At 42.5% G+C, this 12,838-nt stretch overlaps 1 protein-coding gene across 1 annotated transcript in view; it reads left to right on the forward strand.

The window, feature by feature from the left end:
• The first annotated feature begins 844 nt into the window (after positions 1 to 844).
• Positions 845 to 12,838, forward strand: part of LOC120989987 (microsomal glutathione S-transferase 2-like) — a 39,401-nt gene continuing 27,407 nt past the window's right edge. The window contains exon 1 of the mRNA XM_040418472.1: positions 845 to 936. Within this exon, the coding sequence (XP_040274406.1) occupies positions 879 to 936 (58 nt within the window). The 5' untranslated portion in view covers positions 845 to 878. The remainder of the gene's footprint in view (positions 937 to 12,838) is intronic.

The following is a 12,838-nucleotide window of genomic DNA, read 5'->3' on the forward strand; positions in this document are numbered from 1 at the left end:
ACAGATTCCAAATGCAAATAGCACACTTGAAATGAACTCTGGACCTTTTATCTGCTCATTGTAATTGCGATAATGAGGGAATAACACACACCTGGCCATAGAACAGCTGAGAAGCCAATTGTCCCATTACTTTTGGTCCCTTAACAAGTGGTTGGCACATATGCAAACTGTTGTAATTCCTGCACCGTTCACCTGCTTTGGATGTCAATCCCCTCAAATTAAAGCTGACGGTCTGCAGTTAAAGCACATCTTGTTCGTTTCATTTCAAATCCATTGTGGTGGTGTATAGAGCCAAAAATGTTAGAATTGTGTCGATGTCCTAATATTTATGGACCTGACTGTATATTCCACAGCACGGGAACAATGATGCAATGGAACAAGCCATGTATGAAATCTGAGGCACATGGAGGCTCATTATGGATTTCTATTGATGCTCGATTACAGATCTGTATGACTTGGATCTGTAATAGTGAGGCCCCACTACCCACGGTATAATTAATCAAAGGAAAAATATGTCCTTTTATTAACTAATTTGGATCATTTTTAATAGTTTTTCGCAATCTGCATACAATATATCACTTTTGATATGGAAAACATATCAGTGTTCTTATAATCGAACTCATAAAAAATGTGACTGATTTTAATTGCACTTTTTACAACTGAATTTTACTACCATGTGCTTTGAGTCCTATGGGAGAAAAGCGCTTTACAAATGTTATTATTGTTACCATTCCTTTCAAGAAACGACAGTATCTGTAACATATAGTGCATTCCAGCAGGCAAGGAGTTAACTTATAGAACGGAAGTGGTGGGTGGACCTTTGGTTGCTGAGAGTCTGCTCCCCTTTGCATTCTACCTCATTCTTTCTCTCCTATAACATGGCCTCTGACATAGTCCTTCTTGCTGCTGTCTCTGTGTTATCTGCCTGCCAGCAAGGTAAGTCCTCTGCTCTGTATGTGAACTCATGAACTACCTTGCAGTTTTCCAGAATCATCTCTGCATGTACAGGTAACCGCTGAAGGGATATTCTTCATGGACAGAACCTGTACATGAACCTTTAGTAATTAAGAACTTCTGACTCCAACCCTGGGGTCAGATAGATTCTAGAGCAGATGTGCTGATGACCAGCGATCTGCTGGTCATCAGCACATCTGCTCTGGAATCTATCCGACCCCAGGGTTGGAGTCAGAAGTTCTTAATTACTAGATCTATTGATCCACTGCGTGTTCCACATTATAAGCTTTATATAATCATCCACACATTGTCTGGTAAATCCTCTGTGATCCAGGTGGACTGGTATTTATTAAATGTATTATTTCTTATAATATGGTATTTATTATTCTTAATAATATGGGCAAATATTGTCAAAATGCTTAAAAACTATGTTTAGTGGTTGGAAATAAGGACAAGAATGGTTTTCTTCAAAGTTCTCAAACTGCTGTGTGTGTGTAGTGGAAGTGACCCCTATTCAGGTTGGAGGCACTTCTACATAAGAGCATCATGACTGCCCTCTGGAGAGGGTGAGTGTCCTCTAAAATTGTTAGATAGAATGATAGTTCCCAATTACTGTCCAGTGAAGACATATACAACAATTTTCTAGTTTGTCATTGATGACATCTTTTATGATGATCTAAGACCACTGTTGGTTTCCAGCACATCCACTCATCTACATACTGTAGGCATCAGCTAATCATTTGTACGGCAAACACAAGGAAGTAGAAAAGACCAGCAATTGCACAAATGATCGCGATTATGAAAAACTATAATGATTATTATAACATAAGTGGACGTCTTGAGGATGATAACGACTTGCTTGTATCATGAGTTGGTGCTCATTTTCCCAATTTATGTTTCCGTGTGAAAAGGACCTTGGGGCACCTTTGGTGATTATTTTAAGGGCATATTGTTCAAATTATTTCAAGTTCTGTCTACACCATTATCTGCCTATGGTGAGCAGCTACCTGTTCTTTACATCTCCAATGGTGCTATTACACTGTCCCATATCCGGGCAGTGCCAGTGCCCGAAGAATGAGAACGCATCACCGCTTGTTTGCACCAGCCTGATTACTCTGGCTGATGCAAACTGAATGTGAGAGAAATGATTGCTACTGTAGTCGTTCCTCCCTCATTCACTTCCATTGTATTATCAGCAGCACATTCCTGATTACACAGGGAGATGTGATGCCAATCAGAATCTTTCATCCTGATGATAGATTCCCAGCAGCCGATGAACGAGCTGATCGATTATACAAGGCAAGCCAATTATCACTGATGAGCGTTACTAGAAATGATTGCTCGCGATCATGCTGTGTAATAGGCCCTAAGGTGTCATATATGTCATGTTTCTTTCTCTATTAAAGCAAAGTCCACTTACTGAGAAAACATTCTGAAGTTCAGTGTCTGACGTATGATAAACTGACCATGTTATCTTCCGTGACAATGTATATCTGGTAGTGAAGCCTTCATATATGATAGACTAGATAGACGACAGATAGATAGATAGATAGATAGATGTACAGAGACATGTTATCTGTTATCAGTTTCAATATTTAATAAAAATAAAGGAAATGACATGAGACTTTTCTGAAATGCGCCAGTAGTTTTGGTTTGGACCCATGAGAATAAGCAGATAAGAACGTGTCTCCCGGCTGTGTCCCCAGCTACCAGTAGTAATCTGTGGGAAACCTGGCAGTAAGTGTTCACATTCCCTGCAGTGTCACTGGGAAACAGCGAATCCCCAGAGCCCAGGGCTGTCTGTGTAATGCAGCACAGGACGGGCCAGAGAGAGATGTTCTGTGTAGCCTGTCTCCACGCTGCCCAAGAGATGAGGATCCAGATAAGGGTGCCCCCTCTATTAATTCTGATAGGGTACATGATAGGGTACATGAGTAGGGTTTTCTAAACTAAACAACCCTTTTAGGGTACGCTGTGCAGCCCAGCAGCGGATCTACTAAATGCCAAGCTGCACCTGTACTTGCTATTGCAGTTAGCGGTAAACCGCATGCAGATCCCGTATGTGGGCTGCACCGCATAAAAGCTCTGTTTGGTCAGGGTATTACATTTAAAAATTCTGCTGGTGCTAGGGGTGTGTTCATCTTACACAGAAAACAGATTCTATAGTTTTCAGATGTAAGCAGGTCAGCTGCCAGTCTCTGAAATTTTAACTTTTAACTGTGTGGTGGAGATTGGATTTGGAGTTTTAAATGGGTTGTCCTATGACTGTAACTTAAAGGACATCTGTCAGCAGATCTGTCATCTGTATGTTTTGCAGATCCGTTTCTTGCGGACGGCAAAATACTGAAAAAGCCATGCGGTTGTGTGCAAGAGGCCTTACTGCAATGGAAAACAGTTCTCCATACGATGACATCTTGCTTGGCCTGTGATAAGACTTGTGTCTGCACAGCAGGAGGAGGCAGATCTGCAGGGGAGGGAGCGAGCAGCAGCCTGAACCAATCATGAGACAGGGGGTGTGTCTCTGACAACCTCAGACTTCCTGTAGGCAGTATAGCTTAGTTATAGTCAGAGATGAGGGGCACGGCTAAAATGCAGCCAAGCAGCAAGCATTGATAAGAATAACAGAAACATAGGAGCACGAGTTGTAGCACCGAGAATGGTTACTACACAGTGTATGAAGATGCGGTGTTCCAGCTCTATACACAGCTTACCATCTGCTCAATGAGGATGACTGGTGTTAGATCTCCACAGATTTCATTTTGATGACTGTGGATAGGTCATCAATATGTTGGTCTCAGAAAACCCCTTTAAGTGCTACAAATTAACAGTGTTACAAGTGTTAACTTTAGGGTTCCCCCAGTGGGCAATAAATTGCATTGACTGTTGGCAGTTTCCTCAAAACCATTGCAGTCTATGGTATAATAAAAATTATGTGTTGCAGTGTGTGTCAAAAATAGACTTTACAGCATCTGGATATCATCTGAGCAATGAGTAATGTGCTTGTTATCACATTCATTTAATGGGGCACATTTACTAAGACCGGCTTTTTATGGTCTTAGTTTCCCCCCTTGCACTGCCATAAGATTTGTCTAATTTATGACGAGGCATGCTCCTAGTCATAAATTAGGCACATCTGTGGCAGTCCTTGTGCCCGGCGTAAAAACTGCGCCACCCTCTGACCCTTACGCCTGTTAGTAAACTTGCCGGAGCATGCCCACACTCTGCCTCTATCCCTCTGGAGTTAGTAAATTTGCCGGAGCTGCTGCTCGGGCCCCTCAAATGATGCACCATACTAGTGACTCATAGACCGAGCACAGGGTGAGGCTATGTCATTGGTTTTTGTCCCACAGCTGCAGAGATTCAAACAGCAAAACTGAGTCACACCCAAAGCTGCAGCTGATCCACGATTGCTGGAAATTCCATATATTCACATCTGTTAGGAAACTGTGCGCTCATTCTAAGCCTACATGGATATATGTACACTTAGAAAGTCGGTAAAAAAACACATACTGTACTACCAGTTATCAGTTCTCTTCTTCAGGATGGACTTCAGTCTCTAAGGTTTAGCATACTAGCTGTTGATATCACACTGTTTTCCTCCAGTTGCAATAAAGTGAAAAGCCCATTCTACCCCGACACCTACAATATTATCAGGAGCTTCATCACAGGGTTCAAATGGTTGCACAAATTTAAAGTCATGTCATCTTTTCAAAGAATCTCTACCTTCTCATCATTTCAAGTCTGTTGTTTACTCAGCCTTCCCCTTCTGGTCCTCCGGATAGGTCATCAGTATCAGATCTGTGGGGATCTGACACCCAGGACACCCGCTGATCCACTGTTAGAAGAGGCCGGATGCTCCATGAGTACCGCAGGCTCTTCATATGCCAGTGACATCCCCGTACATTGGTCACGTGGACTAGTTGCAGCTCAGTTCAATCAGCTGTTGCTCCACCTGTAGTATACCACGACCCGATTCAGAACCTCACTCAGGCTCCCCAATTATATCCACATAATCCACTCAGTCGTATTAGTCTTAGGGTACTTTCACACTAGTGTTTTTCTTTTCCGGCATTGAGTTTCGTCCTAGGGACTCAATACCGGAAAAGAACTGATCAGTTTTATCCCCATGCATTCTGAATGGAGAGAAATCCGTTCAGGATGCATCAGGATGTCTTCAGTTCAGTCACTGAACTGCGTTTTGGATGGAGGAAATACCGCAGCATGCTGCGGTATTCTCTCTGTCCAAAATTCCGGATTAGATGCCGGATTCGGCATTAATTTACATTGAATTGTATTAGTATTAAAAATACTGGAATGCAGGATCAGTCCTTCCCAGACCGGTAAAGATATGAAGAAAAATAGAAATGGATCCGTTTGTCCGTATGACAAACGGAGAGACGGATCCATTCTTGCAATGCATTTGAGAGACAGATCCGCATCCGGATCCGTCTACAAATGCCATCCGTTTGTATGCAGATTGCCTGATCCAGCAGGCAGTTCCGGCGGCGGAACTGCTTGCCGGATCACTCTGCCGCAAGTGTGAAAGTAGCCTTATTCAAAAGGTTATTCGTGAGGTATAAATAATACTCGCTCTTTTGAAGCTTTGCTTGTATTTTTCAGTCCTTTTATTCATATAAATACACTGAACAAAAATACCAGTCCTGATCAAAAGTTTAAGACCACTTGAAAAATGGCAAAAAATCATATTTTACATTATTGGATCTTAACAAGGTTCTAAGTAGAGCTTCAACATGCAACAAGAAGAAATGAGAGTGAGACAAAACATTTTTTGAGCATTCAATTTAATGAAAACAACGAATAAACTGATACAGGCTGTTTTTCAGGTGACCCAAATTTTAGGACCACATGCCTTTAAAAGGCCAAATCTGTGCAAAGATGTGGATTTATTGTCATTTTCTGTCAGGTAGTCACACGTTGTGATGGCAAAGGCAAAAAAACTTTCCCTTTTTGAATGTGGTCGGGTTGTTGAACTGCATAAGCAGGGTCTCTTACAGCGCGCCTTCGCTGCTGAGGTGGGACGCAGTAAGACAGTCATTTGGAATTTCTTAAATTCTTAAATCCTGAGGGTTATGGAACAAAAAAGTCAAGTGGAAGACCCAAGAAAAATTCATCAGCACTGAGCTAGAGGATCCAATTGGCTGTCCGTCAAGACACTGGACGATCCTCAACCCAAATTAAGGCCCTTACTGGTGCTGACTGCAGCCCCATAACCATCAGACGGCATCTGGGACTGAAGGGCTTCAAAAACAAAAAAACGTCTTTAAAGACCTCGTCTCCTTGAACGCCACAGAACTGCTCGTTTGGACTTTGCAAGAGAGCACCAAACATGGGACATTCAAAGGTGGAAGAAAGTTTTATTCTCTGATGAGAAAAAATGTAACCTTGATGGTCCTGATGGTTTTTAACGTTACTGGCATGACAAGCAGATCCCACCTGAGATGTTTTCTACGCGCCACAGTGGAGGGGGCGCCATAATGGTCTCGGGTGCTTTTTCCTTCAGTATAACAATGGAGCTTCAGGAAGTGCAGAGGCGTAAACGGCCGCTGGCTATGTCCAGATGTTGCAGAGAGCATTCCTCATGACTGAGGGCCCTCGTCTGTGTGGTAACGACTGGGTTTTTCAACAGGACAACGCTACAGTACACAATGCCTGCAGGACAAGGGACTTCTTCCAGGAGAATAACATCACTCTTTTGGCCCATCCTGCGTGTTCCCCTGATCTAAATCCAATTGAGAACCTTTGTGGATGGATGGCAAGGGAAGTTTACAAAAATGGATAACAGTTCCAGACAGTAGATGGCCTTCGTGCGGCCGTCTTCACCACTTGGAGAAATGTTCCTACTCACCTCATGGAAACGCTTGCATCAAGCATGCCGAAACAATTTTTTTAAGTGATAAACAATAACGGCGGAGCTACTCATTACTGAGTTCATGTTTGGAAGTTGGATTTCTGTTTTGGGGGGGTTTCGTTTTTTTTTGGAGGTGTGGTCCTAAACTTTTGATCAGCTGAAAAACAGCCTGTTTCAGTTTATTCGTTGTTTTCATTAAATTGAATGTTCAAAATTTTTTTTGTCTCACTCCCATTTCTTCTTGTTGCATGTTGAAGCTCTACTTGGAACCTTGTTAAAAAAAAATATATTGTCCAGCTTCACCTCGCAGTGCGTGTTTTATTAGGAAACGTGCTTAAAAACCAAACATCAGGCTCATATCATCAACATGTTTCGGATCAACATATATTACAGATCCTTCCTCAATGAGGAAGGATCTGTAATATATGTTGATCCGAAACATGTTGATGATATGAGCCTGATGTTTGGTTTTATTAGGAAACGTGCTTAAAAACCAAACATCAGGCTCATATCATCAACATGTTTCGGATCAACATATATTACAGATCCTTCCTCATTGAGGAAGGATCTGTAATATATGTTGATCCGAAACATGTTGATGATATGAGCCTGATGTTTGGTTTTTAACCCCTTAAGGACGCAGGGCGTATCGGTACGCCCTATTTCCCGAGTCCTTAAGGACTCAGGGCGTACCGGTACGTCCTAGCTTGAACTCAGTATTCCGGCGCCCGAGGGGTTAAACGGAACGGGATTTCGGCTGAAATCCTTCAGCCGGCATCCTGTGACAACGCCAGGGGGGGTCATGTGACCCCCCCGTGTCGGCGATCGCAGCAAACCGCAGGTCAATTCAGACCTGCGGTTTGCTGCGCTTTTTGCAGTTTCTGATGCCCGCGGTCCCTGACCGCGGGGATCAGAAACTTTTGAGTGCCTATAATCTATATTTTTCACCCCCCCCTGCACCCCTGCATGATTTGATGCCGGCGGGTGGTGCGCATGCGGTGGGGGCGGTGCGGGAGGCGGGCGGTGCGGCAGGCGGGATCGCGATCCCCCGCCCGCCTCCCCATGAACGATCGTTGGCTTCTAGTGGTTGTACCAGGGTGCCAGCACATTGCTGGCACCCTGGTATAAACGGCTGACATCTGTGCAGATGTCAGCCGTTTAACCCTTTCCATACCGCGGTCCGTACGGACCGCTGTATGGAAAAAGTTAACTGTCGTCGGTCAGGGAGCTCCCTCCCTCTCCATCGGGGGGCTGCTGTGCCTTTGCAGCCCCCCGATGGAGAGGGAGAGAGCCCCCAGAGAGCCCCCCTCAGCCCTGTGCTTACCCTTCCCCGTCTGCGAAGTTCTGAGCAGACGGGGAAGGTTCCCATGGCAACAGGACGCCTGCTCAGGCGTCCTGCTGTCCATGGTGCTGAACAGATCTATGCTGAAAGCATAGATCTGTTCAGTGTAAGTAAAATACAGTATAGAACAATATATATTGTACTGTACTGTATTATACAGACATCAGACCCACTGGATCTTCCAGAACCAAGTGGGTCTGGGTCAAAAAAAAAGTTAAAAAAAGTTAAAAAAGTTAAGATAAAAAAAAAACATTCATCACTGAATAAAAAAAAAAAAAAAAAAAATACACTACACATATTAGGTATCGCCGCGTCCGTAACGACCTGATCTATAAAACGGTCATGTTACTTTCCCCGCACGGTGAACACCATAAAAATAAAAAAATAAAAACTATGAGAAAATTGAAATTTTGCCCACCTTACTTCCCAAAAAAGGTAATAAAAGTGATCAAAAAAGTCACATGTACGCCAAAATAGTACCAATCAAACCGTCATCTCATCCCGCAAAAATCATACCTTACCCAAGATAATCGCCCAAAAACTGAAAAAACTATGGCTCTCAGACTAAAGAAACACTAAAACATGATTTTTTTTGTTTCAAAAATGAAATCATTGTGTAAAACTTACATAAATAAAAATAAAGTATACATATTAGGTATCGCCGCGTCCGTATCGACCGGCTCTATAAGAATATCACATGATCTAACCCCTCAGGTGACCACCGTAAAAAATAAAAAATAAAAACGGTGTAAAAAAAGCCATTTTTTGTCATCTTACGTCACAAAAAGTGTAATAACAAGCGATCAAAAAGTCATATGCACCCCAAAATAGTGCCAATTAAACCGTCATCTCATCCCGCAAAAAATGAGACCCTACTCAAGATAATCGCCCAAAAACTGAAAAAACTATGGCTCTTAGACTATGGAGACACTAAAACTTTTTTTGGTTTTAAAAATGAAGTTATTGTATAAAACTTACATAAATAAAAAAAAGGTATACATATTAGGTATCACCGCGTCCGTGACAACCTGCTCTATAAAATTACCACATGATCTAACCTGTCAGATGAATGTTGTAAATAACAAAAAAAAAAAAACGTGCCAAAAAAGCTATTTCTTGTTACCTTGCCGCACAAAAAGTGTAATATAGAGCAACCAAAAATCATATGTACCCTAAACTAGTACCAACAAAGCTGCCACCTTATTCCGTACTTTCTAAAATGGGGTCACTTTTTTGGAGTTTCTACTCTAGGGGTGCATCAGGGGGGCTTCAAATGGGACATGGTGTCAAAAAAACCAGTCCAGCAAAACCTGCCTTCCAAAAACCGTATGGCATTCCTTTCCTTCTGCGCCCTGCCGTGTGCCCGTACAGCGGTTTACGACCACATATGGGGTGTTTCTGTAAACTACAGAATAAGGGCCATAAATAATGAGTTTTGTTTGGCTGTTAACCCTTGCTTTGTTACTGGAAAAAAAATATTAAAATGGAAAATCTGCCAAAAAAGTGAAATTTTGAAATTGTATCTCTATTTTCCATTAAATCTTGTGCAACACCTAAAGGGTTAACAAAGTTTGTAAAATCAGTTTTGAATACCTTGAGGGGTGTAGTTTCTTAGATGGGGTCACTTTTATGGAGTTTCTACTCTAGGGGTGCATCAGGGGGGCTTCAAATGGGACATGGTGTCAAAAAAACAGTCCAGCAAAATCTGGCTTCCAAAAACCATACGGCGCACCTTTCACTCTACGCCCCGCTGTGTGGCCGTACAGTAGTTTACGGCCACATATGGGGTGTTTCTGTAAACGGCAGAGTCAGGGCAATAAAGATACAGTCTTGTTTGGCTGTTAACCCTTGCTTTGTTAGTGGAAAAAATGGGTTAAAATGGAAAATTAGGCAAAAAAATGAAATTCTCAAATTTCATCCCCATTTGCCAATAACTCTTGTGCAACACCTAAAGGGTTAACAAAGTTTGTAAAATCAGTTTTGAATACCTTGAGGGGTGTAGTTTCTTAGATGGGGTCACTTTTATGGAGTTTCTACTCTAGGGGTGCATCAGGGGGCTTCAAATGGGACATGGTGTCAAAAAAACAGTCCAGCAAAATCAGCCCTCCAAAAACCAAACGGCGCACCTTTCACTCTACGCCCTACTGTGTGCCCGTACAGTAGTTTACGGCCACATATGGGGTGTTTCTGTAAACGGCAGAGTCAGGGCAATAAAGATACAGTCTTGTTTAGCTGTTAACCCTTGCTTTGTTAGTGGAAAAAATGGGTTAAAATGGAAAATTAGGCAAAAAAATGAAATTCTCAAATTTCATCCCCATTTGCCAATAACTCTTGTGCAATACCTAAAGGGTTAACAAAGCTTGTAAAATCAGTTTTGAATACCTTGAGGGGTGTAGTTTATAGAATGGGGTCATTTTTGGGCGGTTTCTATTATGTAAGCCTCGCAAAGTGCTTCAGACCTGTAGTGGTCCCTAAAAATTTGGTTTTTGTAAATTTCTGAAAAATTTCAAGATTTGCTTCTAAACTTCTAAGCCTTATAACATCCCCAAAAAATAAAATATCAATCCCAAAATGCTACAAACATGAAGTAGACATATGGGGAATGTAAAGTCATCAAAATTTTTGGGGGTATTACTATGTATTACAGAAGTAGAGAAACTGAAACTTTGAAATTTGCAAATTTTTCAAAATTTTTGGTAAATATGGTATTTTTTTATGCAAAAAAATTAACTTTTTTGACCCAATTTTAGCAGTGTCATGAAGTACAATATGTGACGAAAAAACAATCTCAGAACGGCCTGGATAAGTCAAAGCGTTTTAAAGTTATCAGCACTTAAAGTGACACTGGTCAGATTTGCAAAAAATGGCCAAGTCCTTAAGGTGAAATAGGGCTGAGTCCTTAAGGGGTTAAGCACGTTTCCTAATAAAACACGCACTGCGAGGTGAAGCTGGACAATATATATTTTTTTGCTACTTCTCATCCTTGGTTCCGGTTCTGTGTCCGTGCTCCTCGGTGGTGTATGGTGAGGTGAGCTCCAACTTGGTGTTTTTACGCTTATGGAACCTTGTTAAGATCCAGCCATGCTAAATATGATTTTTTGCCATTTTTCAAGTGGTCTTAAACTTTTGATCAGGACTGTATAAACGCAACACTTTTGGTTTTGCTCCCATTTTGCATGAGCCGAACTCAAAGATCTGAAACATTTTCTACATACACAAAAGACCCATTAGGGCTGTTTCACACGAACGAGTCCATTGCGGGAATCATGCTCCGTGTGTGAGTGTGATCCTCTGCTCTGGACTTGCAGGAGCGCACGGCATTATCATGATTTATAATGCTATGTGCCTCTGCTTGACCTTATTTCTACAGAATCATACTGACAGCTTTATGTCACTATGATTCTGTGGAAAAAAGGCCATACAGAGACACATAGCATTATAAATCATGATAATGCCGTGCGCTCCTGCAAGTCCAGAGCAGAGGATCACACTCACACACGGAGCGTGATTCCTGCAATGGACTCGCTCGTGTGAAACAGCCCTTACTCTCAAATATTGTTCACAAATCTGTGTTAGTGAGCACTTCTCCTTTGCCGAGATAATCCATCCCACCTCACAGGTGTGGCATATCAAGGTGCTGATTAGACAGCATAAATATTGCACAGGTGTGCCTTCGACTGCCCACAATAAAACAAAATAATAGCTGATCTTAGGAAGACCAGATACGGAAAACACTGTGGAGCCTCATTTAAGAGTCTCAATACAGCATTCCAAAGTGCAAAGCTCCCTGGGAAACAGTAATATGCAAAATAATTGTGGAGCCCCAGTTATGGGTCTTCAACACAGTGAAAGTTAGATATCCCTCAAAGTAAGGAAAACCAAGCAAAGGGGTGTCCCCATTACAGAGATCACCAAATCCACCATATTAAGTGGCCCCTATGTCAAGATTCCACTCTTTTACAAGCTTTAAGGATGTGACAGGGAAGACCTTAGCCAGTTATCCATCCACAGACAGCTGTTTCGGGGTGTTGCCCCTCATCAGTGTGGAGTCGGATTCTGGCTAACCGGGAGCAATGCCTTGGAGACTACTCAAATAATAAAGCCACTCTAAAATGTGCACAGTTTTGCCTTACTGGGGGGGGGTCAGAAAAACAGTCAGTATCTGGTGTGGCCACCATTTGCCTCACGCAGTGCAATACATCTCCGTCGAATAGAGTTGATCAGGTTGTTGATTGTGGCCTGTGGAATGTTGGTCCACTCTTCTTCAATAGTTGTGCGAAGTTGCAGAATATTGGCAGGAGCTGGAACACGCTGTCGTATACGCCGATCCAAAGTATCCCAAACATGCTCAATGGGTGACATGCCCGGTGAGTATGCTGGCCATGCAAGAACTGGGATGTTTTCAGCTTCCAGGAATTGTGTACAGATCCTTGCAATATGGGGCCGTGCATTATCATGCTGCAACATGAGGTGATGGTCGTGGATGAATGGCACAACAATGGGCCTCAGGATCTCGTCACGGTATCTCTGTGCATTCAAAATGCCATCAATAAAATGCACCTGTGTTCGTTGTCCATAAAATACGCCTGCCCATACCATAACCCCACCGCCACCATGGGCCACTCGATCCACAACGTTGACGTCAGCAAACCACTCACCCACAAGACGCCACA

The sequence above is a fragment of the Bufo bufo genome, chromosome 2, assembly GCF_905171765.1.
Source record: "Bufo bufo chromosome 2, aBufBuf1.1, whole genome shotgun sequence".
NCBI classification, from domain to species: Eukaryota; Metazoa; Chordata; class Amphibia; order Anura; family Bufonidae; genus Bufo; species Bufo bufo.